The sequence below is a fragment of the Leopardus geoffroyi genome, chromosome B3 (genome assembly GCF_018350155.1).
Source record: "Leopardus geoffroyi isolate Oge1 chromosome B3, O.geoffroyi_Oge1_pat1.0, whole genome shotgun sequence".
Classification (NCBI taxonomy): domain Eukaryota; kingdom Metazoa; phylum Chordata; class Mammalia; order Carnivora; family Felidae; genus Leopardus; species Leopardus geoffroyi.
The window spans coordinates 36,963,349-36,990,007 of NC_059337.1; the positions used below are offsets into that span (position 1 = coordinate 36,963,349).

The 26,659-nt window shown below is 54.2% G+C and overlaps 1 protein-coding gene across 4 annotated transcripts in view; it reads right to left on the reverse strand.

Moving 5' to 3' along the window:
- The window catches only part of CORO2B (coronin 2B), a 133,575-nt gene that overhangs the window by 62,550 nt on the left and 44,366 nt on the right, over nt 1-26,659 (reverse strand). For 3 of the 4 annotated variants that reach the window (XM_045449291.1, XM_045449292.1, XM_045449290.1), the window contains one exon: nt 1,301-1,501. In XM_045449291.1, the coding sequence (XP_045305247.1) occupies nt 1,301-1,501 (201 nt within the window). Of the gene's footprint in view, nt 1-1,300; nt 1,502-4,360; nt 4,383-26,659 lie in introns of those variants that run through there. The other variant, XM_045449293.1, reaches the window with a different exon arrangement.

Here is a 26,659-nt window from a genome sequence, read left to right on the forward strand (position 1 = left end):
GGCTGGAGTTTAGCTGGCCCGTAAGTAGACGGAGATCTGAGCCCTTCTGGTTCGAGAGGGGAGACGAGCTACATTTCAGAATCCTTCCGAACGTGTTAAGAGTTGTTGTGGGCATCTGTGGGCAGAGTCCGTGAGCAGAGCTAACGATTTTGCCAGGAAAGTCTCCAAACGCCTTTCCTATGCTATGTGGTCCACAAAGAACTTCCATACCTACCATCCCAGTCCATGCCAACATCATGCACGTAGACGGGGGAGGATTCAGCATCCCCGTTTTGCCATTAGGGGAAGCTAAGGTGCCGAGAGGTTAGGTGACGTGCCTGAGATCGCGTGGCTGGCAAGTGGCAAAGCCCACCAAGATCCAGGCTTCCTGCCACCAGGGCCATGTCCTCAGTGTCACTGCAGCTGCCCCTTTTAGTGGGGGGAGGACATGGCCTACGGCTTTCCCAAATCTGTGTTCTCCTACCGTGGGTAGGAGAGACTGGAAAAATCCATCCTCCACCGCCAACTGACGGCGGATTTTGAGAACTGACGCTTCCTTCCGCTCCTCCCCTGAGTGGTTTGGCGGAGGGTGGGAGTAGAGATGAGTCAGGCCGGCGAGGGAGAGCTCAGCCATAAACAAGCGAGACTGACAGCGAGCACTTTCCCTGAGGCGCGTGACCTCCCACGGGCCTCCAGGGACTCTGCCTGAACGCAGAGCTTCAAAATTTCATGATCTAGGTTTTGCAGATTTAATTGGCTATATTCACAAAGGCGGCCACAGAAGGAGGAAAACCTTTAGATGGGAAGTGGGGACGAGGGAGAAGATAAATTATTTCCAGCCTCTCAGCAGAGAGCTCGAAATGTTTTTTTAATGAGTGTGTCATTTTTGCAGCTGCCCCGCGTGCCTATGGCTGGGTCTTCACCCTGCCCACCTCCAAACCAAAAGGGCATCTGGGATACACAATGGCAGGGCCGGACCTGGTCTTGGGGGTCAGCCAGAGATCCGATGTCCCAGTCCCCAGTTAACGGGAACCCCATGTATCCGAAGGGAAGTGACTTGTCCAAGCGCTTCCGGGAACAATCTTTGGGGAAGTGTTGGGAACAGATCTCAGGTCTCCGGGATCCTGGCCTGCACCTGTTTTGGCGAACCTCAGGAAAACCCTGGGGAGGGCACAGCCACCCGACACATGACGAGGAAGCAAAATGGTGGGGCGGAGGGTGGTGGTGCAGAGGGAAATGGAGGCAACAAACTCAACAGTGACCAAGAAGGGCTTCTCCCTGCTCTGGGCCACAGCCGGCGCTAGGGAGGTGCGGGTCCTACCTGCTCCAGGGGGATGACCAGGAAGGAGCCACCTCCCGCGCTCTCGGTGACAATGGCCAGGAAGCGGGCATTGACAGCACAGAAGTGGTTGTCGTGAACATTCTTGGTGATGGGGATACCGTCGAAGCAGTGCTCCCTGTTGGCCACCTTCCCGTAGACGTTCCGGAACTTGGAGCTGCGGTATTGTGGACGCCAGGACATCTGTGAGGGACCAGGAGAGACAAGGGTCAGGCAGGTCACTACTTCCGGAAGGGCCTGGCCTGGGCACTGGGTGGAGGGATGTGGAGACAAGGGAAGGGGCCTCTGAGAATGCAGGGCTCCCTGTGTGCCCCGCCCCATGCTGGAGGACTTACTGTCGTAGCAAACTCTTGCAAGAGCAAAGACTGGCATGAGGGCACTCACACATTTCTTGTCTTTTTACACACTCCCATCCCACCCTCCAGACAAGATGTTCACTTTTGAGGGACATGGCATGTGACACATGTGACAGAGCAGACCATCCACCCAGCAACATGTATGGGCTGCCTTTTGTATGTCAAAGATGGTGCTCAATTCAGTATGGGAGGTACAGACAGAGGAGGCTGGGTGTCCACAAAAGTGGAGGGTGGGGGAGATGTCCCCCTTTAGATGCAAAGACACAACCATCCATTACCATCCCCCCCTCTGGTTCTCTCTAGAGCTTCTAATCCACAAATGCACCCTCAGAAATCTCTTAGTCCTATATCTCACCATCATCACCAGGCACAGAGAAGTTAAGTGACTTGTCCCAGGCCACACAGCTAATAAGTAGAGCCCTGAACACAGGTCTCCCGATTGGCAATCTGAGACTCTTTCCTATCCCAGCCTACCCTTCGGAGCAAGGTTTCTCAACGCGTGGTCCAAGGATCACCTGTATCAAAATCATCTGAGCCTCGTACAACATTTGTGAGAAATGCTGACCCCTGGGTCCCGGTCCAGACCTACTGAATCCAGCATTTGGGGGCTGGGGCCAGAAATTGGCATTTTAATTCAGCTTTCCTCCCACCTGCAGGAAACACACCGTGAGACAGGCACATTGAAGTTTGAGAGCCCCTGTTCTAGACAAGGGAGTGGTGCCCCTCCCAGCCCCTCGCTACCCATCATTGATGACACAGGCTCCAACCAACCAACCAGCTGGCCCCTACTGCATGCGTGTCCCGTGCCATGCAGCCAAGAACGCAGATGCGCACGAGTAGGTGCGTAGAAGACTGAGTGGGCAGCCCACAGCGGAGTGCAGCTTCCCTACAAGATGGCGCCTCCTAGGGGAAAGCCCTATAAACGGGCATCATCACAGATGGAGCCCACATAGGAGTGCTCTTGGTGGACATGTCTCTACATGCGACGGGCCACACGCAAGTCCCCAGCTGGGGCCTGGCACGCAGCTGGAGCTCAACAGTGCTGTGTAAATGAACACGCTTCTGGCCCAACTTTGCCAACTTTGCCTTCCCCTTGTTGCCAAATCTCCTGATGTCTCCTACCCCATCGCAGGACAGAAAGAGGCAAGGGTAGTATCCTTACAGGAAATTTCCAAGGGAAGTCAACACAAAAGGAAGCACTACCGCAGAATCAGGATACCAGCTCTGGGAACTGGAAAACAAAACTTTGCATTTGATTTAAATAACGCCAGGAGCTCAGCCGGAAAGGTCTCTTCATTGAAGGAAGGAGTTCAGATCCAATAAGGAGAATCTCAGGGAAGAGAATCTCTGAGAATCTCTGAGAATCTCAGGGAAGGTTCCTCACCTGCCAACAAATCCTCTTCCCACCCGCTCCCTGAGCCACCTCACCCCTACCTTCTCCACTGCCCAGATCACTCCACACTCCAAGGGGCCTTCTCCCTGCTTGCCACTCCTCCCTCCCTCCCTCCCTCCCAGCCTCTGCCCACACTGCCACCCACTCCATCTGCCTTCTCTGGTCCCTGCCCAAGTTTGCCAGGACTGGTCACGACAAAGTCCCCCTGGAGGGCAAGTGCACTGAGCCCAGATGGGAGCCTGGTCAGCACTCCTGGCTGCATGATCTTGGGGAAGCCCCCTCCATTCTCAAGGCATCAATTCCATGTCAGGATTACGTCAGCGATGCCCAGAGTGGGGTCCCAGGTGGTCACTCACGATCCCCTTACATGGTACAGAGATGAAGTTTAAAATTTTAGTAGTTACGTGTTTATTTTAATTTGCGTTAGAAATAATATAACTTGCATGCCAAATCTACGATTTCACAAATATTACTGCTAATAAGGCTAAGTTAAAAAATAATGAATCAATTAAAAAAAAAATACAGTATGAAAATCATAGCATAGACCTGGCAAAAATCCAGTCTGATATGGGAGTGCTAGGAATTGCTCTGTCCCTTCCACTGGAACATTCTAGATTCCACAGTTCCCATGAAAGAGAAAGAAAGAGAAATTCCAACTCCTGTTCCATGCTGGTGCGTTCCCGGCCTTCATCCCTCTTCCCTGCCCAGCCTACGGGGACCGACTTAGCCTTCGGGGACCGACTCAACAGCCCCAGACTCCTCAGAGCCGCTGGACGGCCAGCACCTCTCCCTGAGCAACTAGTCTCCATGTGTCACGAGCTCTCTCTTCCTAGGAGGACAGTCTCAGCTCTGTGGTGGCAGGCGGTGCCCCCAAGGCCTCTGGGCCAGACTGAAGACTGGTTTCTGCTCTTCCTGGGTAGTCCACGTGAGTCCTGGATGCCATGGGGAGACCTGCTGGGCACCCGGCCCGGTGACAGGCCCAGCCCCTCCCTGGGTGGGGGGTAGACAGCTAGCGTGCAGTTCAGTCTCCCCCAGACCGCAAGGTCACGGGAGCCACTTCCTAGCCCACGTCTGGCAAGCAAGACGACAATTTCTCTTTCCGCTCCAAGCACAGCCCACGGCCTGGCACCTGGGATGGGCTGAGCCAGGCCCGTCGATGACAGCCCAGCACTAAACTCTTCCCCGGTCCAGACTTCACTGCAGGGCCTCACGGGTCGCTGTGAGGATGAAGGGTAACAAGGACCAGACCGGGAGCCACACAGCCCCAGATACACTGCCACCTTTGCTGCTGCCTAGCTGTGTGACTTGGGCAAGCCACTTAACCTCTCTGTGCTATACCTCCGTCGGCTCTTATGTAAAGGAGGGTAATAATCCCCACTACCTCCACGTGTGCGGAGGAGTCAATGCCAAACTGCCGTGACGTGCACAGCACAGCCCCAGCATCCCTCTGGATGCTCACTTGATAGAGCAGAAAGTGAGGCAGGAGAGATGAAGGGCTGGGCTCTGTGCAGTCCCCCACCCTGCACTCCCGCTTCTCCCCCAGAGCCCAACATGCTCAGGCGTGGGGCCTGCGCCCAGGTCCTCAGGGCCCCCAGCCTGTGTCTGCCATGGCCGGGCAGATCCACACTGGCCTCCTGAGAAACGCCGAGTCCCAGAGCTCCGGCGACATTCAAGCTCCGGCGACATTCAAGCTCCGGCGACAGGCAAGCTGACCTGACGGGCTCTCTGGAGCCTTTCCCACAACACTCACGTTACCCCGGGTGGAGCCCTCGGGTGCTGGCTGTACCTAGGTCTATCTTCCCGTGTGACTTCACCTCCACTGCCTTCTCCTCTCCTCCTGCCTCCTCCCCTTTCTGTGCTGTCCCACTCTCTGCCCTTTCTTCCTTCCCCCCATCTCCCCGGTGCTGCATCCCTCGGGGTGTATACAAAGAGGCATTTGTGGTCAAGGCCCCTGGTGGGCATACCTATGTTCTTAAACACATCCCACTGGTGTCCCTCATAGCCCAGCTAGTGTTTCTGAGCTGGATGTTGCAGCCTGAGGGTCCAGAGCCCAACCGTCGGGGCTTGGGGCCTGCACTCGGAAGGCCTGTTCTTCCCACGAGCTTGTCTCCCGGGGCTGGGCCCCAGCAGGCCCTAGAATGATGTAAGCCTGCTTCCTGGGAAGAGTGGAGAGTGTCTTTCCAAGGGCTTTGTTCTCCACAAGCCCGGCACTGGCCTCTTCCCACTGGCTGGTAGGCTGGGGCCGGATCTCCAAAGACATTCTCTCCTCTCGGCTAGGCCTTCAGAAGGGCCGGGGGCCTGCGTGGTCCTCATCACTGCGCCTGCGGCCTCACCTCACTCAAAACCCACAGCAAGCGTGCACGGCAGGGGGCTGGACCGGGCGTCTGCGGTCCTGGGTTTCCATTCCCCGGTCTGACTCCCGCTAAGCCTTGGGAAAAACACTGTGCCTCTCTGAGTGTCAGGTGCTCCAGCTCTAAAACAAGATCCGTAATTTGTGATTTTATGTGGTCGTTTAATAAGGATCAAAAGGAGATAACATAGGTGTAAGTCCCATTCAAGACACCACTGCTGCTCCTGTGGGCCCAGGCTATTGAGGGGCGTCCAGGAGAGCAGCAACTCACACTCTGCTTTCAAGTATGGAGGAGATGAAACCGGTGCCTGACAAGTTCACGGTAATCTAACCGTCGTGTGGTGGCAAACGGACCGTGGAACGTAAGTGCCATGGGAATTGGACATCAGGGAAGGGGGGTGTCACTGTGGGCCTCACGGGGGCAGAGGCCATCCACCTGTACCAGGCACGGAGGCAGCACGGGGGCCGTGCACAATCCCCGTGGGCAGGAACTACGGCTGTCCTCGTACAGGCTGGGAAACAACCCAGCCCAGCTTCAGACAGTTGGCAAGCCCACGAGGCGACTCGAACCTGTTCTTGCCTTCCTGACTCTACAGCCCAGATCAGGTTTGCTCAAACCATTTATGATGAAAGATTTCAATACGTAAAAATAGTTGGGGGGCTCCTGGGTGGCTCAGTCGGCTAAGCGTCCGACTTCGGCTCAGGTCACGATCTCGCGGTTCGTGAGTTCGAGCCCCGCGTCGGGCTCTGTGCTGACGGCTCGGGGCCTGGAGCCTGCTTCGGATTCTGTGTCTCCCCCTCTCTCTCTGCCCCTCCCCCGCTCATGCTCTGTCTCTCTCTCTCTCTCTCTCTCTCTCAAAAACAAATAAATATTAAAAAAAATAGTTGGGAGAATGGTAAAATAATCACCCATCACCTAGGTTAATTATCATTAACATTTTGCCACATTTCTTTTTCTCTCCCCGTGTGTGTGTGCACGCACACATGCACATCTGTCTTTTTTTTTTTTTTCTTTTGCGGAATCACTTAAAAGGAGGTTGCAAACAACATGACTGTTGTCCCCTTATTACGTCAGCATGCAATTCCTACAAAGGAGGACAATTTCCTACACGAGCACATTTTACCACGATCACATCTAGGAAAATTAACAGTTTCTCAATACCATCTAAGACCCAGCCTACACTCAAAGTGCTCCCAAATGCTTTTTACAGCTCTCCCATATTGTGAACAACCAGGACGGGGAGCCACGTGGCTCCCACGTGTTTCATTTGGTGGTGATCTTTTGCCTCCTCTCCATCTAGAACATCCCCATCATCTTTTTTTTGTTTTCTTTCTTTCTTTTTTTTTTTTTTTAACGGCACTGAGTTTTTGAAGACACCAAGTTAGTTGTGTTATAAAACATTCCAGAGATCTGTCACATGTTGCTTTGTGACAGCTTCAAAGTCATTCCTGTATTCTCTGTAAGCTTTAGGAGTCAGGAGTAAAGCTTTGATTTGATTCAGGTTAAAGATGGCCCTGTTACTCGTCGCTTGGCTTTGGTGGGGGCGAGGATGGAGAGGAGAAGGCAGAGGCAACGAGTGCCAAGCACCTGGTCCGACAGAGAGCGGTGAGGGACCGGCTGGGTGCGCTGAGGGTTTGCTCTGAAGGGTGGTGGACCGCAGGCCCCGGGGGGCTGACCTTTCCACCCGCAGTTACTAAGGGGCTGACTTCACTCTGAGGTCAGCTGCATGGGTGTGCAGGCAAGGGAACAGAAAACACTCCTCCCTCTTCTGCCCGAGGAGGGGGCCATGCCCAGGCTGGGGTGGAGGAGCTGCCCAGACCTCAAAGGGAAATCAGTGCGGCAGCCAAGAGATGAGCTAAAATCTGGCCTTCTTCCCTTCACCCCCTGACCCCCAAGCACAGCCTTGATCCTGGTGGATCCCCCCAGCTAATTCTAGTGAGGGTGGGACGCACACTCCCTCTCTGCAGCTTTCAAGTGCAATCAGCACAGACTGAGACACATTGGAGCTCCTTAAAAAGGACGCTTTCTTCATGGTTAAGGCTGCCTGCAGTGGAAAAGGAAGCTGCCTTGATGGGTAGTGAGCTTCCCAACCCTGGAAGGGTTCAAGATTCCGGTGGATGACCTGTGATCAGGGTGATGCGGAAAAATGGATAGGACTAGCTGGTCTTCTGGCCCCAAGATGAGATCACCGAGCTCCTCTGTGAAAGACACTGTGTTGTAACAGAAAGGGGCGTTGGGGTCAGAGTGGCCAGCAAGGGTCATGGTTCTGTTGCCCTGGCCAGGATTTTTCTCTCTCCTGTTGCTAGCTTGTGACCTCCCTGGTCAGCCAACTCCTTCTGTCCCCCGCACCGCCACACCCCAGCCCCGGCCCGGCCCTGGACCATCCTGTCTAGCAGGAGCTTCACAGTGACCCTGGTTGAATAAGCTCATAGGATGGGGGGAGGGCAGGAGCCAAGGTCAGGCACAACTGCCCGGTTCCCTGGATGCGACACGGTGGAACCTCCCTCAGGAACCTCACGCCAGAGCTGACTTCAGCTTACTGAGGTCTTGAGTTTCCTTTTCAAACGGATGCCCCACTCCTGCCCACAGGATGAAGGTCGGTCCTTAAGCCCCCCTCCCCACTAGTGCCTCTAGGTCCACGGCCTTCCTTGCAGCATGTCTGTCCTGCCGGTCACACAGCCCCATCTCCTCTGGGCTCCTTGTCACCAGGAGGCCAAAGCCTCTGAATTCAGTACAGCTCTCCGTCTAGGGCTCCGCGAGTCCCTTGCTGCTGACGGCACAGTATCAGCAAGGCGACCAGTGCCCGCAGCACCACCCCAAGAAGCCCCCCCACGTCATAGCCACGGCCCAATCTAGACACCACCTCGTTCTCCTCCCTCTGCCCCAGCTGACCAATGGGCAGATACCATAACCTCACTGAAAATATACAGTACGTATGTGACTAATTTGAGGCTCAGGGGGGTTAAGAGACTAGCCCGAAGTCACAAGCTATGAACGTGGCAGGGCCAAGACTAGCCAAGAACTTTTGACTCTCAGTCTACCGTTCTTTCCAATCTAGGACTCATCTTCTTTTCCTTTGGCCTGTCTCTAAACTCACATCCCCTCGCCCTCGCTCCGTATAACACAGGGCACTACACAAAAGTATAAAGAAACTACAGAGTAGGCAGAGCTCGGGAGTCAGAAAGAATCCAAAAGTTACTATTTGTCAGCTGTGTGACTTTACGCCAGTTGCTCAACCTCTCTGAGCATCAGTTTGTCTATCCATAAAATGCAAATAATGCCCCCCAGCTCACCGGATGCGATGAAGTCACCAAATACAAGGTGACTGGCACAGGGCAGATGCGTGCCAAACACTAGGCCCAGCCTCTCCCCTTCTCCTGTAAGGGAGAGGCTCTGACCTCAATTAAGTGTTTACTTGGGGAGGCCAGGATCCGCCAGGAGGAGGAGGAGGGGGCTGGGCTGAGGGTCAGGAGGAGGGAGGGAGAGGCTCTGGCCTCCAGATGTGCACAGCTGCTGGGCCTGCTCCCTGGCGGCCTCTGCCTGGGCCCAGTGCCATCCCGGTCTCCCTCCGAGAGGAGGAGGGCCCGGAAGGAAGGAGCATTCATTTCGCAGCTGAATGGCCCTTGTAGCCTCTTAAGAAATGGAGGCTGGCTTTTTTCTCCTCTGAGATAATCACTATGTACACTCCACATGGAAGCAAATTGTATCCTGTCCTCCGATCCTAGAAATGATTTATTGTGGCCAGCGGGTACATTTTCTAGATGATGGTGACTGAAATGTAGTCCTTTAACTGGAACACAAAAACGTCTCCGACTCAGGTGAGGGGGGAGCTCGCGGCTGTGTCCTTGGGGGAGAACGGTCAGCCAGAGAGCCCAGGAGGCCACGGGGATCTGCGCTGGCCCATCGGGATCTATGGGAGAGCCACTTTCTGGCCACGTGCTGCCAGAGAAAGGCTGACACGTTCAGTCTTGTTGGGATCACGGGCTGTGTGACGTGGGACGAGCCGCCTTCCTTCTCCCGGATCAGTGGCCTCTTTGTGCAACGTGGGCATCAGCCACACCTCCATCCCAAATCTCTGTGAGGACGGGACGTGAGGACACAGGGGAGAGGTGCCCACAACGTGTGGGGGCCCTGAGCCCGCATGCTGGTCACCTGGCCCTCCTCCATTTCTGAGCTGGCTTCTGCTTTCCCGAACCCGGGACTGGACACACAGGGTAATAAACAGGCAAAGTTAGAACTATTTGCTTACGTATGTATGTATGTGTGTATGTATTGAGAGAGAGAGTGCACAAGTGGGGGAGAGAGGGAGAGAGAGAGAGAGAGAGAGAGAGAGAGAGAGAGAGAGAATCTTAAGTAGGCTCCAATGCTCAGCATGTGGGCTCTAACCCACAACGCTGGGATCATGACCTGAGCTGGAATGCAGGTTTCTGGCATGTTCCTCACACCAGAGGTTCTCAAATTGACTTCCACATATGCTCAGTACCCTGGGCTCAGTAGGCCCAGGGTTCCAAAGTGCAGTCCAACCCATAGCATGAAGGTGCTCCCAGCTTCCTTCTCGGCTTGAATACAAACAGCTCTGGGCCCTCTGGGTGGTTCAGTCGGTTGAGCGTCTGACTTCAGCTCAGGTCATGATCTCACGGTCTGTGGGTTCGAGCCCCGCGTTGGGCTCTGTGCTCACAGCTCAGAGCCTGGAGCCTGCTTTGGATTCTGTTGTCTCCCTCTCTCTCTGCCCCTCCCCTGCTCATGCTCTGTCTCTCTCTCTCAAAAATAAATAAACATCGAAAAAAAACTTGAAATAAAATCAAATTAAAATTCAGTTTCTTAGTCGGACTAACCACATTTCAAGTGCTCAGTAGCCATATGTGGCTAGCGGCCAACACACTGAGCAGGACAGATTACGGAGCATTTTCATCATCGCAAAAAACTCGATCGGACAGCAGCGGTAGAATCTTGCTTGGCCCCCAGAAGTCACATCCTAGTAGAGACTAATAATCAAACTGAATCTCCCAATAGTTACTGACCCAATAGTTACTGACTCAATAGTTCTGACCAGAAAGAATGTAAAGGGACCGGGAAGGCCACGGTCTTGGGTCACCCCAATGACCTTCTCTCCACCCCCAGCAGATGTGGAAGGCCTGGGTGCCGGGCCGGCGCTCCCACCGGCTCCCAGAGCCTCTCGTGCAAGCCCTCCTCCGCCGTGCAATGGGATCCCTCCCCGCTCTGTCCTGTCTCCCTCCCTCAGAGAGCAAGTCAAAGCGGGAATGAACTTGGTTGGGACGGCACCTTCTCGACAGCCTGCAGATGGGAGGATACAGATAGCATCCCATAGATGCTGCACGCTGCCCATCACCCAACGCAAGTCTGGCCAGACGTGCAGTCTATTCCTGGAGCAGGCTTCTGCCCCGAAGCCCTGCCGTCTTTCCTGTTCTGCCGAGCGGGACCGGACACATGAGGAGGAGGCTGCCGGCCTGCGCTGCTCCTGGCTCTTCAGGAGAGCCTCCCACCGCCCTCAGGATGGCTCCCGAGCTGGGAAGTCTTTCCTGAAGCTCCCAGATTCTGTCCTGTGCTCCCCTTTCCCTGGCCTCCTCGCACTGACAGCAAGGGCCGACGTGGGATTGGAACTCAGATCTCACACCGTGTTTGCTCCCCAATCTCGCTGGATGTTACCAGAGGGCAGGGATTATGTCTCGTTCTTCCTCATTTTTCCAGGGCTCACCATCAGGCTCAATACGGTATGGATAAAGGTTTAGTAAACACGTGAACGAATGAAGGGATGACAGGAATAAGGAAAAGCGACTCTGTAGCTCATAGCCTCCAAAAGCTCCCCTGATGCTCAGATCACAAACCTTGCCCATCCCCCCATGGGGATCTGCAGGACAAGATCCCAACTTGTAAGATCCGACCTGGGCAGCAAGCTGGGGAGATGTCTGCCCCTCTACGGGCCCAGCTTTTCCTGCATGCGGGTCCTGACATGCAAAGGCTTTCATAGAACCAACCACACAGCCTGTCAGAGCAGAAAAGCACCCTTGGGTCCCCTAAAATCCAGCCTCTCGTTTCAGAGACTAAGGCCCAGAACGGGAAAGGGATTTGTCCAAGATCACACAGCAAGGTGATACGATGATGACCGGTCCACACTGCAAGATGCCTGTTGGGGGTGAAGGGTGAGGAAGGGTGAAGGGGTACGGTGTGTATTCCATGGGGCTGCCAATTTCCTCTGCATGCGGACCCGGTGGGAGTGTCCCGAGTGGGCAGGCCTTGCCCAGAGAAGCACCCACCCACCACTGGGGTTCTATATTCCTCTGCCCAGTGAGGGAGGGGCAGCGGAGCTCAAAGCCCAGGCCCAACAGATGGTTTCTATTTGCAGCCACTGAGCCCGGTCTGTGCCAGACTTCTGACCTATTTTGAGGAACGGAGGGCCCCACTGGCTCAGGGATGGCCTCCCACTCACACCCCTTAACCCACAGTTTGGCAGGGGATCAGTGGGTGGTTCAGGGCTGGTGGAGACGGGGAGCAGAGGAGGAAAACCTTTGAAAACGAGGCTGGGGTGGATGTCCTCAAGCCTGAACGCCAGAGAAGGGATCCTGAGAGTGTGAGTCCCAGGCCAGCGATCTCAGAGTCTCCTGGGGTATCTGTGGAAATTCAGCTTCCTGGGCTCCACTTCCGGATGGCACTCTCTGCGAGGGGGCCAGGGAATCTGCATTTGAACAAAGCTCCGCAGGTGATCCCCACTATTCGTTGTACTGTCTGTGGACTGACAGCACGGGTATTACTTGGGGGCATCCGACTTTGGCTCAGATCATGGTCTCACGGTCTGTGGGTTCGAGCCCCACATCAGGCTTTCTGCTGTCAGTGTGGAGACTGCTTTGGATCCTCTGTCTCCCTCTCTCTCTGCACCTCTCCAACTTGTGCTCTCTCTCTCTGCCTCAAAAATAAATGAAAAACAATTAAAAAAAAAGAAATGCAGAATCCTGGGCCCCACTTGGGACTAAAGCAGAATTCCAGTTTAGTGAGATCCCAGGTGGTCTGCAGATATGCAGTGTTCCGGTTCAACCTTGAGTGAGGGCTTGTTAAAGCCTAATCCCCTGGGCCCCAATTCCAGAGCGTGTGATTCAGGAAGTCCAGAGTGGGTGCTGCCTGAGACTCTGCCTTCTAGAAAGTTGCCAGGTGATCCCGGAGCGAAGGAAGCCCCTAAGCTTCGGTGCAAGGGGCACTGTGCCCTCGGAAGCCCCGGTTCTGTGACCTTTCATAAATCCCTTTGCTTTTCTGAGTCTCAGTTTTCCCATCTGTGAAATGGATAGAATTCATCCATTTTCCCTAGGATAGCTGTGAGGGCCCAGTGAAATATAATGACAAGTGTGGAAGCACTTTGTGAACCAAAGTTACTATATAAAGCCATTTGTACCTTAAAAAGTACTTGAAGGGATATCATTTGCCCTTAACAGCCACCCTGCGGTAGGGCGGGTGAGTCCAAGAGTTGGCCTAATGTGTTCCTTGAAGGATTTATTCTGCATTCCTAGACTGCGGAGCACAAGGTAAGTGCTTAATAAGGCTGGTGGGATTCCACCTGAGCCTTCTGGTTCTCAGCCCAATTCTCTTTCCACTGAGGTTTTCACTGAGGTTTTCCTCCCACCCTCCTCCACGGCCCTCTGGTTTCTTGGTAGGTGAGGCTAAGTAACTTTTTTTTTTTTTAAATATTGTTTGGTAGTTGAGGCTATAGGCTGAGCTGGGGAGACCCCCCCAAAGGCACCTCACCCGTGAAATGTCCTGCCTGATGCTTAGGATGATTTGGGATCTCATGTGCAGGACTCCCGGCCCAGCCCCCGGAACACCTGCATTGCAGGGGTCCTTCCCCATGGAGGGATCTGCTCATTCGGGCATCCCCAAGCCAGCGCACCTCAGGGCTCATATGTGTGTGAGGTCGGACCCAGCACAGTCAAGGAAACCTCCAAAAACAATGTGCCAAGCATGCTTCCTGGGAAGGGGGCATTCAGTGCTGCCTGTGGGCGGAGTTCCATGAGCTTTCCCAGGGTCCAAGGTTTCCGCTTGTCGGTCTCTGTAGCCAGGGCTCCCTGGGACGGCCTACCTCCCGGAACGAGACCTTGGCTCCCTGTCACCCGTCAGCGCAGGCAAAGACGGGCTGATAAACTGTTGCAGGAGGAATGTGGTCACTTGGCTTGGGCCTTCCCCTTCCCGAGAGATAATTTATCCGGAATGCAATGCAGGGAGGGCACGGAAGAGCGGGATGGTCTTCATGCTATGGACTAGTGTCTCTGCTAGAAAACAGAGGGAGGCGACCCATGTCTCAGTGCCCCAAATTAGAAAGGGAAAGCCGAAGACCGTTACGCTACTGTTAATCATCTTGGGTATAGACAGGGCAGAGCATCAGCCTGCCCACAGAGAAGCAGACACTGGGCCACCTGCACACGGCTTATTTATTTATTTTAATATTTATTTGTTTGGGGAGAGGGGGCAGGGCCCGAGAGATGGAGACAGAATCCGAAGCAGGCTCCAGGCTCTGAGCTGTCAGCACAGAGCCGAGCCCGATGCAGGGCTCGAACTCACGAGCCGTGAGATCGTGACCTGAGCGGAAGTCAGACGGTTAACTGACTGAGCCACCCAGGCGCCCCTGCACACAGCTTATTTGGAAATAAATTCTTTGTGCGGCTCACCAGCCCCCTAGGGATGTGCGTGTGCAAGTGTGTGGGGTGTGTGTGTGTGTGTGTGTGCGTGCATAGGAATTACCATTTTCTCCAAGACATGGGAGAAACTTTATCAGCTGATGGTCTAGAAAAGAGAGTGGAAACTTTTTGATTAAACTTAAATGTCATGGAGAAAATAAAAAGGTGTTTGTTTAAAAAACCAACTGACTGATGAAGGTCTCATGATGTTCTCTACCTTTCACTCATTGCCTTATAAAAAGCATCTACTAAGGGGAACCTTCTTGGATCTTTGGCCAACGAATCCCCTAGGATAGCCACTGCCGGCCAGACTCACAAGGAACACAGCCTCATCTAGGGGGCCATGCTGTGTCCCACAAGGACCTCTAGCTAAGCTCCAGAGCTCTGTACAGCAGGGGAGACCCACACTCAGTGGTGATTGGCTCAGCCACTCAGCAACTTCCTTGGAGGAAGTTTGTTTGTTTGTTTGTTTTTTAGGGAGGGGAGGGACAGAGAGAGAGGGAGACACAGAATCCGAAGCAGACTCCAGGCTCCGAGCTGTCAGCACAGAGCCCGATGCGGGGCTCGAACTCATGAACCATGAGCCGAAGTCAAACGCTCAACCGTCTGAGCCACCCAGCCGCCCCCTTCCTTGGAGGGTTTAAATGTGAGCTACGTGGAGCCAGCAGTCAGTGGCCGAGGCAGAAGTCACAAGCAGAAGGAAGGGGTAAGGAGAAGAGGGCACAGAGAGGCATAAAGAGGGTCACTCTTCCTTTTTAGATACGTAAGCAAGCTTCGCTCCTTGACATTTGCTAATTGTGACCTTGCCCCTCTTCCTCTTGGCAGCATCCATTCATCCAGAGAGGCTTAGGGCGGTCAAAGCAGGAATAAAAAACATGCAGGTTCTGACATCCAAAATAGGATTTTGCAGCTACACAACAATCTTAAGAACCAGAGTTAAGAGGCTTTTCTCCATTCCGGTCTCCCTGCCCTTAGCAACTTGAAGAGTCTCCCTTGGCTAACTCTGGTGAGACAGCAGAGGAAGGCTGGGAAGCCCACTTCTCACAGACAGAGGCTGAGAGTGTGAAGGGCAATCAGAAGCGAAGTTCATGTTCAGGTGTGCGGCCTGATTTGCCACACTGCGCCAAAAGCTCAGGGGCGATGCGCTCGCTAGGTTGGAGGTCGCACTCAGGGCAGAGGGGTGAGGGGTTTCGCTCCAACTTCTTGGTTAGGATTCTGGAAGAAGGGGAGCCTGGGTGCCTCAGTCGGTTAAGTGTCTAACCTCAGCTCAGGTCACGATCTCTCGGTTCGTGGGTTCGGGCTCCACGCTGGAGTGGTGGTGCGGAGCCTGCTTGGGATTCTTGCTCTCTCTTCTCTCTCTGCCCTACCCCACTTGCGTTTTTTCTCTCTCTCTAGTATATAATAAATATTTCAGTGTTTATTTTTGAGAGAGAGAGAGAGAGAGAGAGAGCGTGAGCACAAGCGGGGGGAGGGGGGTGGTGCTCAGAGAGAGAGGGAGACGCAGAATCCCAAGCAGGCTCCAGGCTCTGAGCGGTCAGCACAGGCCGGGCTCGAACTCACAGACCGAGCCAAAGTCGGACGCTTAACCAACTGAGCCACCCAGGCACGCCAATAAACCTTTTTTTATTAAGATGTTTTATCTAGTTTTGAGACAGCACCAGCAGGGGAGGGGCAGAGAGTGAGGGACAGAGGATCTAAAGAGGCTCTGCACCAGCAGCAGGGAGCCCAATGTGGGATGTGAATTCACGAACCACGAGATCGTGACCCGAGCTGAATGAAGTCAGATGCTCAACCGACCGAGCCACCCAGGTGCGCCATCAAAATAAATAAATAACCTTAAAGAAAAAAAAGATTCTGGAAGGAGAGTAACTGCTATTCAAAGAAGTGGCCTCACAGGATTAAGATGGCCCAGGGGAAGGGCCACAGGAGGCTGGGTGTGCAAGCCTGAGCCCCCTTCAGCTCTTGGCTGGTGGAGAGAACCCAGCAGTCCGCCCCTGCACGTCCCTGAAGGAGGACATGGAAGGTGTAAAAGCCATGGGCCACCAAGAAGTTGCCATTGTGAGGGGCAAGCTAACTGCATCAGAGGCTGGGGGCAAGATGGATGTGAGACAAAAGCTCACCTTTTGGGAACGTCACGGCCGAGAAAAAAATGGATCCTGAGTCCGTCAGTTGCAGACTTCAGTGGCAGGTGCTCAAAGAATGCTCCAGGACAGGACAGACCAGCCGCACCTCAGTGGTTGTTAGCCAGGACCTGTCTAAGGAGCAGCACAGAGCCAGAGGTCCCCCTTCCCAACACCTGAGGTCACATAAGCCCCGACCGCCTATAGCCACAGATGTCATTTTGAAAAAGAGCCAGACGAGGAGGAGCTCTGAAAGACGAGTCCTCTGGAATCACTCAAGCAGAAGCTAAATTACCCAAAGAGGCTGAGGCTTTGCCTCACAAGTCTATGCCAGTGACCGCCTACCCCCTCCCCGCCCCGGACTGGCCTGAATGTGTTTTATCACCGTGACTCTGCGAGGCGGGGCTTCTGAATGAGATCACATCAGCTTTGGAGAAAATAAAGACTCCGTATCCTCTCTGCACATCCGAGCTGTCAGGGCGGCCATGGAAGGCCGCGAAGGCCGTGCACTGCACACTTGACCGTGTGAAGAGCGCCCCCTGGGGCTACAGAGCGTGGGCTGGCGTGGGGGAGGGTGCTGCCAGTCCCTTCCCAAGGAAGAGGAGGCCAGAGGCCAGAGGCCAGAGGCAGAGGAAGAGGGCTCTCATCACTGTCCCAGAGGCCAGGCTTGAGCCGACAGGATGGCCCGAGGGATCCCGTGCACGCGCAGATCTGCAACGTCATTCCAGGCTTCTGATGCCCGGTCGTGTGGCTGCCCCTGGGAGCCTGTGAGGCCTGCCCGCCAGTCACTCTCTTGCCTTCCATTACTAACGGGTAATAGAATCTGTTTCTACGAACCAACAGAGAAGCCCCTCCAGCAACGCGGAGGGTCAACAACCGTCTCTGGCAGCTCAAGAGAAGATGCATATGCGTCGGGACTTCCTCCAGCGTGGGCGCTGGCTTCGAGAGGTTCCTGCACTGAGTACCCTGACCCTGTGGACTCACCCTGCCTGAGCACCTGGGGCATCGCCTGGCAGCAGCCCCCACCTGGCCACTGGTCCCCCCCGCTCCGCGCCTCTCGTTCAATAAAACAGACATATGCCTACAGCTTGAGGCGTTCCCGGTTGCCCTTTTGTTCTGTTTTTTGTTTTTGTTCTCATTTGTTGGTTTGTTTCTATTTGTCTTTGTTTCGTTTTGTTTTGTTACTTGCAGCCCAAAGCATCCCAGCTGATAGAAGAAGCAAGAGCAGGAGGCAGCAGATGGCTGAGTCTGTGGACACTGCCTACGACATGTCTCCATGAGGTCTCTAGGTCTCAGAGGCTCTGCCCCCACAGTCAAAACCCCAGTGATTCCGGAGACGGTGAGGAGGCCCAGGCACCACAATGCCCAGCCCACACCCGGCCCGGGGCCTCTGCCAGAGGGGGGAAGAAAAGCGAGGACCCCTACATTCCCCTTCCAGGTTTTCGTTCCTCTCCTACAGCTCCTCGGGGTGGGCTGAGGCAGCTGCCTCTGCCTCCTGTGTGGCAGAACATGCTGGAAATGTCCCAAGGATCGGGGGAGGGTAACAGTGATGATCACGGCGGGGGTGGGGAGCAAGAATCAGATTCCCCTTGCCTGCTGCTACCCAGACACCCCACATGCCACGCTGCGGGTCTGCAACGCTGTGGAGACTTGAAAAAGCTGTCATTGCTACAGAAACCACAAGGAAGAGGGGTGGAGGGGAAAATGAGGTCATGTGTATAAAACATCTGGCAGGAGCCTGGGGGGCAAGGAGCAAGCACCAGCACCCAGCCTCTTCCCTTCCAACATAACGGCAAAGTGGGTGACAAAACATGGCCGTCGGGCGGCTCCGAAAGGTGGCAGTACCTCTGGCAGGACACCCTCCCACGGCCCACTGGGATTCTTGCTTTCGGAAGTCCTCTTTCTCCTTTCCCTCGTGGTATTGACACACTTGGATGTGAGTGCACATACACACACACACACACACACACACACACACACACGGCTCAAGAGCGCCACCTCCCTGACTCTACGGTGAGCTGGGGTCAGGGTCACAGGCTCAGCTTCTTCTTCAGCCCCATCCAAACCTTCCTGATGGGATCCCCACAGGGGCTGCTCTGTCACTGACACTTCTGCGGGTCCCCAGCCACGTCGTGAGCACGCCAGGAAGCCCCAGAAGTTGCTCGGTGCCCAGCCTTCCATCTACATCGTCTCAGCCCTGTCCCGGGCCCAGGCTATGTTCTTTGCTTCGGGTCCTCCCGGTCACGATGGAAGCCAAAGCGGCAGGTCGTCAGGTGACAGCCCACTGGCAACCACTGACCTCCACAGACTCATCCCTGCAGATAGTCTATCCATCCCTCCCGAGGAATCAGGACCACCCCAGTCTGTGGGGCACTTTGTGAAAATAGAAAATGGTGCCCCCTCTCCGGGCAGATGCAGATCCAGACCAGAGCCCGTAACGTGGGGGGGGCGAAGCATGCGCTAGACTCGCTCCTCTGCCAGATTCCTTTGTGCAGGGCACAACTTGCACAACTGTACATGGTGGCCACGCACAGGGCCTTTCCAATTACCTTTCTGTGCTTCTGACCTAAATGTTATTCTCGGACTCTGACTACTCCAGAACTTCCAATGTGGGGCAGACCAGCTCACGAAACACCAAGACCTACTTAGTACTCCCCAGTACAATCCCATGGCTCAGCCAGCGCCTCCTGGCAGGTCTCACACCCTTGACTCTTCTCTGCCAACGCTAACGTCATAGTGCTTCTATCACCCAATTCTAACTCCCTGTTCCGCCTGGAGGTGAACCACACACCTATCCTGGGAGACATGGGAGGGGCCTGTGGGCACTACGGTCTCATGTTCTCATCCTGCCCCGGTTAGAGGTCTTTTTCTACCCACGACCGACTACGGTCACAAGTTGCCAGACAAATAAGGCAATAGGTCGTACTTCCTAAAAGCACAGTGGTGGTTCGATGTGGGAATTAAGTGCGGAAATGCCTGTAGAATGCTCCAGACATTACCTGGCACATATTATGTGCCCAACACACTTAGCTACTGTGAGGTCCCTTGACTAAGCTGTTCTTGTTTCCTTGTTCCTAACTTGGATGAAGCAATATAATGCGTGTCTAATGTATCTGACACAGCGTGGTGCTTGCTATCTGTCAGACGCTATTCTAAGCATTTTGCAAATACTAACTTACTCTTCACAGCAAGTAAGAGCTACACTAAGTGCTATTATCTCCCCCAATTACCGGGGAGGAAACTGAGGCACGAGGTTAAGTAACTTGCCCTAAGTCACATAGGGAAGAGGTGGAGGGGAGACTTGAACCCAAGCCTTCCAGCTGCACCGGGTGTATGCTCAACAAACAGGCCATACAGCTTCTTGGTGCCTCTTGTGGGCATTAAATGAGATAAGGCATGCACTGTGCTGGGCACACAGAAGGCGTTCCGTACTTGTCGTTTTGTCAATGCGTCATGTTCATTGTTACTTTTTTTCATGCCTATTTTTATTGTTGAGATTGAGAGAGAGAGACAGAGAGAGAGAGAGAGAGCAGGGCAAGGACTGAGAGAGAGGGAGACACAGACTCTGAAACAGGCTCCAGGTTCCGAGCTGTCAACACAGAGCCCGATGCGGGGCTCGAACTCACGGACCGCGAGATCACGACCTGAGCCGAAGTCGGCCGCTTAACCGACTGAGCCACCAGAATGCTTTATATTTCTAAGGGAGCCTGGGTGGTTTAGTCCATTGAGCATCTGACTTTGGCTCAGGTCACGATCTCATGGTTTGCATGTTTGAGCCCCTAATCGGGCTCTGTGCTGACAGTGTGGAGCCTGCTTGGGATTCTCTCTTCCCTCCTCTCTCTACCCCTCTCCCACTTGTGTGCACGCATGCACATGTGCACTCTCTTTCTCTGTCTCAAAAATAAATAAACTTTGAGGCACCTGGGTGGTTAAGCGTCTGACTTCGGCTCAGGTCACGATCTCTTGGTTTGTGGGTTTGAGCCCCAAGCCTGGCTTTCTGCCGTCAGCCTGGAGCCCGCTTCAGATCCTCTGCCCCCTCTCTCTCCCTTTCCCCTACTCTCTCTCTCAAAAATAAATAAACATTTTAAAAATTTATTAAAAAAATAAATGAACCTTTAAACAAAGAATAATAAAAAAAGAACACTTTGTATTTCTAGCCCCGCCCCACCCCATTATGCCTACTTTGTGTTACAGTCACAGCACAATGAGGCCAAGGACTCTTCGACTGTAGGCTTCCGGACAGCAAGGACCAGGTCTGTAATGTCTGCATTTTCCATGGGGCCTTACGTACAGCAGAGGCTTAACGAACGCTTGTTTGTTGAGTGAATAAGTGAATAAATGAGACACAGCTCCCTCCCACCTCTTGTGTGACCTGATCATTGAAGAACCACTGATGAGACGCCAGAGTGGGCAGGGAGGTGAAAACAGGAGGGCCCAGCTGGATGTGGAGGGTGATGGGGAGACTGCAGCTCCCTCCCACCAGGACAGGGGCTCTGCCTCACCAGTGGGGAGGGCTGAGGCACACCCCGGGCCACCCTTCCTTCCTTCCGCGGGCCCGGCTTGGCCAGCACCCAGTCATCCCCTCAGGCGGGGCTCAGCCGGAGTCTGTCCAGGCCCCTTTTCTCCCTGCTCACCTCCTGCCCACATCCCCCCATCCCACACTGCATCCTGCACCCTGGGGAAAGACCAGACCTGTCACGATGCCACTCAGCAAACCATTGTTCCAGTCTCCTCTCCACTAACCACTTATGCTGCAGCCAGACTTCTCTTAGTGTCCCCATTAGAGTCTATGGCGTGTGGTTACTTCCCTTCCCCGACCCAAAATGGCCCAAGGGGACACCTGCACTTTTCCCTCTGTGTCCTGGAATCCGACGCGTCTCCCCCACACAGCCCCAGTGCCCCCCCGCCAACACGCTCCTCCTTCTTGGGGACCCGCCACACCGAAGGTCGCTTCACAGGGCCCGTGGGCACTAAGAATAACTTGCCCTGCCCTGGCACGCTGCTTTTCACGTGCTCAGGTCTTCCCTCTAAATTCCCCGAGGGTTAGGATGAGGTCTTGGTCGTCGATGGCTCCCCCTACGAAACCCACACGGGGTACAAACAGTCAGGGAGCCACAAAATAAAGCCAACCAAATACATAAACAAGTCAAAGTGAAATTTCGTAAGTAAGAAGTGATTTCACAAATAACATTTACTCAGAGCCTACTACGTGTCGGGCACCATTAGAAGCGGTGCACTTGAATGACCTTTACTCCCCGGTACCTTTATTAGGCCAACATCGCTGTGCCCATTTTGCAGATGCGGGAATGGAGGCAGCGAGAAGGTGAGTGCCTTGCTAGGTTCCCGCGGTTGGACTGGGAGTTAAACCAGGAGTCTGGCTCCGGACCCTGGGCTCAGAGCTGTGCCCTGCACTCTGGCCAGTAATCGCTAAGTGCCTGGATGCTACACGGCCTCCTACCCATTCTTCAAATCCGTAAGTCACCCCTCCAGGGCCTCCCGGCTGTTCTCCAAAGCGGTGGTTCTCAGCCCTCGCAGCACCCTGAATCCACCTGGGGAGCTCCTTTTTAGCACGTGCTGATACCTGGACCATCCCGGCCAATGGGATGGAATCACCAATGATGGGGCCAGGGCATCTGCATTTTTAAGACATTCCCCCCCTCGGCAAGAAGAAAGAGCCACCGCTGTAAAGGCAGTGACTGCCGTGAGGTCCCTGCCTCTATCCTCTATCCTGCCCCCTCCTTATCTCACTTCAAGGCCAGGAACCCTGTACCTGTGTCATCATCCCCTCTCTGCCGACATCACTCCTCCCCAGGGGGCACAGGGGAGGTGAAAAGAGCGAAGCTCAACCGGGTCAGGCTGCTTCGCACGTGGCACCAGGCCCCACGTGCTGCAGCCAGAGCAGCCTCAGAACATGAACGTGAGTCGGGACGCGTCTCAGGTTTTCGTCACCTCCTCCAGGACGCTGACCCTTGCCCCCTCGGTGTTTCCGACCTCAAGGCTCAATGACGTCCTTCCTTCCAACTCCCCGAGCCGTTGGTGCTGCTTTTCAGTTATTTACACGTTTGGGCAGTTTGGTCTTCAATCCTTCCCAGGAGCTGGGTTTGGCCCTCCAAGCGCATCTGGTAGAAAGAGGCAGAGAGCCCCAGGGCCCCGGGCCTCCAAGGGAAAGGGGTGAGATGCTGGCCATAGAGCCACAGTTCGTCCACCAAAGGTCGTGGCAGGATTTCCAGGACAATGGACAGTTAGGCCTTTGGTAGAATACGTTATGAGAGCAAAACAACCTGGGGCGGTGCTGACCTCCTGACTTGAAAATACAGTATTTCAGGGTCAAGTCCATGAAAGAAACCGATGCTAAATCAATCACTGTGCCCAAAGTGCTCTCTCACACCTGACGACCCACCAGTCTCCGCAGGGTCCAGCCTCTTCTGTGCCCACATTTCTTGCCCAGGCTAATCCTCGTGAATGGCATGTCCCTCCTGTGGGCAAACTCCTACTCATGCGTCAAGGTCCACCTCAAGGTCACCTCATCTGGGGAGCCTTTCCTGACAGTCCTGGGTACGAGGTACAGGGCTGTCTTCTCAAAATATCTTTTTACGTGGCTCATGGAACCCTTACCCCAGTGTGTAATTACTGGTCTCCCAGTCTGGTTTCTCCCACTGGTATATGACCAACTCAGAGGCAAGAATCCTTCCTCTCTGCATCCCTGGGACTCAGCACAGCAGAAGCCACAGGCCATGAGACAGAGATCCACGGACCCAATCTGGCCAGCAGATGTGGGGCTAAAGGGCCAGCACGGTGATTAAAAACGTTACTTGCCAACATTAAAAAAATCAGGATATGTTAAAAAAATTTTTTTAATGTTTTTATTTTGTTTTTGAGAGAGAGAGAGAGAGACAGAGCGCAAGTGGGAGAGGGGCAGAGAGAGAGGGAGACACAGAATCCGACTTAGGCTCCAGGCTCTGAGCTATCGGCACAGACCCGACGCGGGGCTTGAACCCACGAACCGTGAGATCGTGACCTGAGCCGAAGTCGGACGCTCAACTGACTGAGCCAGCCAGGTGCCCCCCAAATCAGGACACTTCATATAAAAATCCAGACTCCTTTCTGAGTCCACGTTCCCCACTGCTGCTCCTTCAGAAAGACGTGGGGTGTTCCACTTATGCCTAAGCCACCTCTCCGCGTTATGGCTCTTGTAACTCTTGTACACACTTGAACTATGCCCCCAGAGAGAAGCATGTAGTAGCTAATTTAAAAAGTATTGCTGAACAATGAAACTACTTTGACTTTTGAAGCAGCCAGAGCAGAAAGGTCTGCATGTGAACCAAACAAATCGCATTTCTTGCTAGATAGCATTTGTGGATGAAAGCCAGGGACGATTAAATTACCCCAGGAAGATGAACTGTGGCACGTCTATTCAACGGGATACTACGCAGGGATAAGAAGGGAGAAACTATTGATATAGTGGGCCGCGGGCAAATCTCAAATATGTTACGCTGACCCAAGCAAGCCAGGCACAAACACTGCACTTATCTGATATTCTGGAAAAGACAAGACAATAAAGACAGAAAACAGATCAGTAGCAAGGTCCAGAGGTGGAAAGGGGGGGGGGGGGGTTGACTCCAAAGCTGCGGGACAGAATCTGGGGGAGGGTGTGACAGAAATGTTCTGTGTCATAATCGACGGTGGCTACGCAACTCTAGGTCACTGCTGAAACCCGCGGAACTGCACCCTAAAAAGGATGATTTTTATTGCATGGAAATCATAGCTCAATAAACCCGGCTTTTAAAAAAATTACTCGGAGACATTTTTGTCCTGGTCCCCAGTACAGAAAGTTGCATACCAGAAACTATGGGAAAACTTCAAGTTTAGAGACTCCGAGGGCCCTGTGAGGTGCCCTGAGGAGACCCAGTCCCTTTGCCCATGCAGTGACAGCGCTCTGGACACCCACCGGTTAGTGTGGCACAGAGGAAGCCTCCCTGGGCACGCTGCCACTCGTCCCGTAGTGTCCCCACTCTGCACAGGTGTGGCCTTCAGCCACTAGCATTGGAGGGGAAACAGAGACCCCGGCCCTACCCCCAGAGCCGCTGGATTTAGAATCTTCTGGGGCTGACCCAGAACCTGCCAGTCTGATGTTTAAAAAGCCCCTCGGGTGATTCAATGCAACACTAATACTTGAGATACGTGGTATATCGGCTTTGGGTCCTGGAGACAGTGCTTCCTGATATGAGCTTGGGCGGAGAAAACACGGTGGGTGGCACCTTCCGAAGGTCCTGATGATCCTACATCCCCATTACTCTTTGTGCTGCTGATCGCGTTCATCGTCCATTCCGTCTAACCTTGTAGGGTGCTTCAGGCTTACAGAGCATCTCCGACACGGATTACCTCATCTACACCGGGCAGCCGGCGTCTTTAATCCCCACTGATCGGATGAGATAACAGAGTCAGAGAGTGAGGAGAGGCCATCTGCCAGGATGGGGTCCATCCCTCCTGCCTTCCGTCATCCTGCTGCTACAGGGCTTGGAATCCTCCTTCCGGCTGGAGGCCCAACTGAGGAGGGGTGGGCAGCGAGGGAGGAGTCAGCAAGGGTCTCCTCTCCATCCCCACACCAAGAAGCCCATTTGCGCTCCCCGTGCCCAGTCGCAGCGAGGGTGCTGAAATCTGGCTCGCGATGGGGAAGCCCGACGAGATTTCCAGAGCAAAGGAGTCTGCAGGCTGCCCTTGGCGTCTCCCACCAGAGTCCGCCCCACCGCCTGCGATGACTCCTGGCTGTCGTCCGGGACGGCCTCATGCACCTCGCTGCTGGGAGAGGCTGACCTCGCCCACTTCTGTCCCCTCGGGATGAAGCGAGGTGGGGCAGAGGAGGCCAGGGCACACGTGGCCCTGGGTGGGGAGGGCTGGAGGTCACCCGTGTCAGCCTGCACACGCTGGGACACTGCCAGGGCTCCCTAAGGACCTCCCGACGGTGCAAAGGGCCGGGGTCTCAGGCAAGCTGCTTCAGTTCTGACCTCAGCTCTGCTACTCTGGCAAATCTCAGAGCCTTAATCCCTCGGGCAGGGCACGCCGGGCCACTTCCTTGCCGTGTGACCCCTGGGCAGGCGACGTCTAGCCTCAGTTTCTTTGAGCCTCAGTTTCCTCATGTATAAAAGGGGATGATATTAATAGTGCTTACCTCATAAGGTTGATGTGAAGGTTAGATTCCCATAAAGCATAGAGAGCACCTGACACATTCCAGACCTCTGTAAGTTTTTGCTGTCTTCATCACTACCACCATCCTCGGTCTCCCAGTCTGTTAAATGGGAACGATTCTTTTTTTTTTTTTATTTATTTATTTTGAGAGAAAGAGAGCCCAGGTGGGGTAGGGACAGAGAGACAGGGAGAGAGAATTCCAAGCAGGCCCCACGTTGTCAGTGCAGAGCCCGATGTGGGGCTCGAACCCACAAACTGTGAGATCATGACCTGGGCCGAGATCGAGAGTCGGACCCTTAACCGACTGAGCCACCCAGGCGCCCCCTTGACGGAAGCAATTGCAATCCTACCACGGCTGCCTCACAGGGGTGTTGTGAGACAAGGTCAACGAAGCTGTAAACTCCCTGAAGACAGTGCTCGTGTCTGCCTCGTTTCCCTGCGGCACTCCCAGGATTTCGAATAGTGCCTAGTAGTAGCAGGTGCTCAGCAAATATCTATGGAGAAAGGAAGGAAGGAAGAAAGGAAGGGAGGGAGGGAGGGAGGGAGGAAGGAAGAAAGAAAGGAAGAAAAGAAGAAAGGGAGGGAGGAAGGAAGGAAGAAAGGAAGGAAGGAAAGAAGGAAGGAAGGAGGGAAGAAAGGGAGGGAGGAAGGAAGGAAGGAAAGAAGGAAGGAAGGAAAGAAGAAAGGGAGGGGGGAAGGAAGGAAGAAAGGAAGGAAGGAAAGAAGGAAGGAAGGAGGGAAGAAAGGGAGGGAGGAAGGAAGGAAGGAAAGAAGGAAGGAAGGAAAGAAGAAAGGGAGGGAGGGAGGAAGGAAAGAAGGAAGGAAGGAAAGAAGAAAGGGAAGGAGGGAGGAAGGAAGGAGGGAAGATAGGGAGGAAGGAAGGAAGGAGGGAAGAAAAGGAGGATGAAGGAAGGAAGGACAGAGATCTGTTTTGTGACTCGGAAGGCACTCCACAGGGGTGGGTTGCTTTTGTTTCTAAGGAGTAGCCGGTGATGTCCAATGACGGAATGGATTATTTTCAAGTGGTGAGTTCCCCATCTCCGGAGGCAATTAATGAAATTGGAAGGTCATTTGGCACAGGTGTCAGAGGTGGGACTCCCACAGCATCGCATCCTTTCCAGCCACCGGCAGCCCTCAGTCAGATGGCGTCTAGGGGACTTATACTCCAGGGTGTGTGAAACCAGCCCTCGCATCCTCACGCTGTCGTCACAAACTCCACCCAGACGGTCTCAAAATCACTCCGAAGTCCAGACTTGC